General features: G+C 38.0%; 1 protein-coding gene across 1 annotated transcript; it reads right to left on the bottom strand.

Annotated features, from left to right (window-relative positions):
* Nucleotides 1–1,824: 1,824 nt before the first annotated feature.
* Nucleotides 1,825–4,008, bottom strand: s100a1 (S100 calcium binding protein A1). Its single transcript, XM_082552055.1, has 3 exons — nt 3,899–4,008; nt 2,482–2,631; nt 1,825–2,145 (listed from the first exon to the last, which is right to left on the bottom strand). Exons 2-3 carry the CDS (start codon nt 2,620–2,622, stop codon nt 1,999–2,001), a joined length of 288 nt encoding a protein of 95 aa, XP_082408181.1. The 5' UTR covers nt 2,623–2,631; nt 3,899–4,008; the 3' UTR covers nt 1,825–1,998.
* Nucleotides 4,009–4,384: the final 376 nt, after the last annotated feature.

Raw genomic sequence — 4,384 nt, 5'->3', positions numbered from 1 at the left:
GTTAACCAACCTGCTCTTACAATATAAATGAAGCTTTACAGCTTTATAAGGAGCTGTATTGAGTTTCTTTAGACTTCATTGTGTGCAGTTTCATTGTGTTTAACCTTAAATGGTTGTCTGACCTACTTGTGTCAGTGTGAACAAAGGAGGCAAAGCTAGCTTTGCTAGGATAGGCAGGGCAAAGCAAAGCTTCTTTTTTGAGGAAAATCAGATTTAATTGTTCAGATTTACCTAAAAACGTAGGTCTATTGATCTGTATACATTTTTGGCTACGTGTCAGGCTAAACAAATCACTCAATTTATTTAAATTGAATAACATAAAAATGAAGCAATCTTGAAAGCAATTTCTTGATTCATGCTTGAAAAGAAATTTCTAGTGGAACACTGCTGTGCTGAGCCAAAGTGAAGCAGTGATTGTTTTTCTATCAAAGGGTATTATGCTAATTCAAACACTTTTTTCTGTGTGAATTTTTTTTCTACATGTTTAGTGCTTCAGCTGCAGAAGTGAGGACAAAGTCAGATTTTAGGAGTCAAACACCCATTAACCTTGCACCTGTTCAGGGACACACATGCATTCATGGATAGCACACCTTGACTTTTTGCCTAGATGAATGTTTATCAGTTTCACAATCTTCCTCATTTGAAAAGGCATGCAGCCATGTAATGAAAAGCCCCCTGGAATAATGCCATTTACTATCCCTGATCCGGATAATCCTTTCAGAACAAAAAGAGACCAGCGCTTGTAAGCCCATAGTTAAGGGCACTAAACACAAAACGGATTAAATAAACTAGAGTCAGTGTTGAGGCTAAAAACAGCAGTGTTGTTTTACGCTAAATTATCATTGGTAACTAGAGCCGCATTCCTATTGGTTTAAGTACAAGTAAGTCATGGCAGCTATCACGACCTGCCCCCCCCCCCCCCCCATTTACTAAACTGCACAACCTCAACTCCCCATCTCACGTGTTTGTTGCTCCTATGATGATGAAGCGAAGAAGAGACATGAGAGTATTAAAGTACGAACCAAGATAACCTGTCATTTAGAAGCTATAACAGTTCAGTATGACATGTAACACCACTTCATTCCAAGTAGTGTCTTTATAGTCCACTTTTGGCTCAGGTGTAACAATGCTCTTGGTGTGTTTTATAAGGCCACTTTACATTCACAACATGATACAGCATCTCTTTATTCACAGAAACCTGAGCTGAGGTTACGCACAAATTTCCCCGCTGGGGGATCTATGAAGTCCAAATCAAAGGGCAGAAGATTGATAATCTAAATGAAAGATGTGAATGAGAAGGACATGCTGTTAAGGAGCCCCCCTTCCCTCACAGTTCGTAGGTTTCTTTGTATTGAAGGTAGAAATACTTCTGTGCATCCTCGATAGTGCAGATTTATTTTAGGATGAGACGCACATGAAATGCTTACCCTACTGAGACGGATTCCAGATATCAGAGAGTGGAGGATAGACCCCGCCCAACACTCCAATTTAAAAGATGATAAAGCCCATTGTGGCACAGCCATTATAAGTTTTTAAACCCTGTCATAATTTCTTTCCAGGCTATTTTTTTTATTTTTAAATATGGGAGAGATACAAAAGCCAACTTTAAAATTACTTTCTAGGACCAATGCTTTTCCTAGCCAAGATTTAGCCATTAGGTGGTGCTTGAAGTTGCTAGAAAGCTCATGAAGCCAATTAAACCTGTTGAAAGGTTTTATTATACTTAAATTATGTGGGTAAACTTATTGAGCCATTACAAATGCTTCCCAAGGACAACACACACACACACACACACACACACACACACACACACACACACACACACACACTTAATTACTTTTATTGGATGGAAGCATTTCCAAGGACAGAACAAAAACATTTATTAGCAGTAGTGGATCTTCTGCAACATTCTAGTGTCCAAAATGATTGAACCCTCCGAACCCCTGACCAACTCTGCCGTAAAAGTTATTTAGTAATAAGCATTTATTTCCCCCCTTTTTAAGAGGAATCACTTTTAAAGAATTCATTGCAGGCGACAGTCAGCGCAGCGACCAGACCAACAAACTCCTGGAAATCCACCACACCATCCTTATTGTCATCCAGTTCACGCATAATCTTCTCCACCACGCAAGCATCATTGGGGCCCTAAAAGGGGAGCAACAAGTTTAGTTTCCCCAAGTGCAAATCTTGATGGAGCTGGTCGTATTTAATTTGCATAGTCTGGAAATAACTTCTACTTTAGACAGAGGCATGTTCTCCTCATTTGCCCAGGTATCAACTTGTTGGCCAACATTATAGAGTTAAAAGCAAATAAAATACTTTTTCCTCAAAATATAGCTGAAACTGAGAAACCATCAGGTTCTTTTGGAAATTACCATGGTGATTTACCTTTGTTAAAACTTAAAATACATTAAAATTATACATTATTCAGGTCAGCTTCAGAAGGAGAAAAAAAAAATTGATTAAGCAACAGATACTTACTTCCAGAAACTCTCCAAGTTCATTCTTCAACAAATTCTTCAGCTCCAATTTAGTGAGCGTGTACTTGTCACCTTCTTTTCCAGAATACTTGTGGAACACATCAATGAGGTCCACCATTGCTCCTTTCAGATTGGCACTCATTTTGCAATTCTAAAAATCAGAAAGGGAAGGATAAATTAACCACAAAAGAGATTTATTCCAAACATGGAATATACCATTTAGATTTAGAGCAGGGTGACCAGCATCATTTGATATACAGATACAAAGAGGGACTAAAAGTCATTCAGTTTCTATAAAAGCTTAAGAGAAACCTTTCATTACAATTGTTTTAATACACTGGCACACAGATTGGGATGATTCTAGCAAAACCAAATTAGAAAAGGAATGAGGATGCAAAACTGTTTCACACACTTACCATGTAATCATAGAAAAACTCAGGTTACATGACAGTGTTTCACTTCCCTCCCTGCATTTTTATTTCTCAATGACAGAAAGATTGGCGCTGATGGTGGTATGGACAGTTTTTGGCAGAGCATGGCTTACGGTTATTTGTACAGTGGACTATAGCCAGAATCAGATTACATTTTGTAGATTAAAGGGCAAGTACTCACTTTTGCTCACTTTTCTCAAGACATTTAAATAATAATTAAAAACAAAACAAGGTAAAACACGCGATGAGGGACCACTTCTTGGTTAGGCGTGTTGATTCTATATAATATGGCACTGCCGGGGAAGCATGTTGTCTCATGAAACAAATAGATTTCAATTGCTGAAGCCTGCTAATAATGGTGCCAAACAGAATACATAGAGGAGAATGCAGCATGGTAACCAGACAGGTCTAGTGTCTAACCTTATACCAGCCTTTCACTATCAGACACCTGAGAAGCCTATACAAGAGAGCAGTTTCATTTCACACACCCCTCCTCACAAACCAGTAGAAGACAAAAGCCAGACCCCCTCCAGGACAGGTCGCACATACAGTAAGTATAGATTTTGCTCTTTGTTGCATTACATTATATAAATAGCCTTTAACCTCAGATTAATTTTAGAGTATGGTCTTATTTCCATCAAAGCTATTAGATGATAGTTTAGCCTATATGAAGAGCAACATGTATCTAATGATCTATAGTGTATGTGAGAGATTGTGTGAATATCTACAGTTTGCAAAATCACTTCTCCAAATGATGTGGCATCAGATTCCCCTAATTATTCTCAATGATTGCTGTTAATCATTTATTCCCAGCGTGATCAGGGAGCTAATTAAGTCTTTGAATGTCAAATGAGAAGCTGGTGTTAATTAACTGTGACTCCAACTACAGCACAAGTAGTTCTACAAAAAAAAAAAAAAATCCTTCACACTACCACTGCACATCAAAACAATGGAGGGAAAAAGAAAAGCAAAAGATCAGTAACTCACCTGGACAGTGACACCTAACCGGTTCTGTTGAAAGTAGATCAAATTGAGCTCTCACCACAGCTCTCACCTCATTACTTATAGCGACTCTCACCTGTGTGCAAATGAACCTTAATCAGATAGGCACCTCCCTCTGAACGGCATCATCAGCGCTTTCACCATTGAACTGGATTGCCATTAAAGGCAACAACCTCAGCTCTTAGAACTTTGCAGGACAAACACCACTCACTCTTTTTCCTAACCTTATATAGTTATGTTGCAACAGGGATTAGTTACAAATTAAGTAGATACTCAGATGGTTAGTGAGGGTACATGTGTTTATATGTAATTCAGGGTATGCTACATTATATATACCAGTTATGTATTAATGTTGCATTAGAAGCACAAATATTACTCGAGTGCAACTTGAAAAATCTATAGAAAAGGTTTTTCAATTTCCATTTTAAAGTGCCTACAAATATCCCTGATTTCAGCCTAAAAGCTGAAAAT

The sequence above is a fragment of the Aulonocara stuartgranti genome (genome assembly GCF_965226115.1).
Source record: "Aulonocara stuartgranti genome assembly, chromosome: 11".
Lineage (NCBI taxonomy): Eukaryota > Metazoa > Chordata > Actinopteri > Cichliformes > Cichlidae > Aulonocara > Aulonocara stuartgranti.
Note: the sequence above shows the minus strand (reverse complement) of the source record. Positions and strands in the feature narration are given on the sequence as shown.

Coding starts and splice junctions, on each gene's coding strand:
- s100a1 (XM_082552055.1), bottom strand. CDS start 2,622: ATGAGTGCCAATCTGAAAGGAGCAATGGTGGACCTCATTGATGTGTTC. Junction 2,146..2,481: donor AACTTGGAGAGTTTCTGGAA/GTAAGTATCTGT, acceptor CTCCCCTTTTAG/GGCCCCAATGATGCTTGCGT.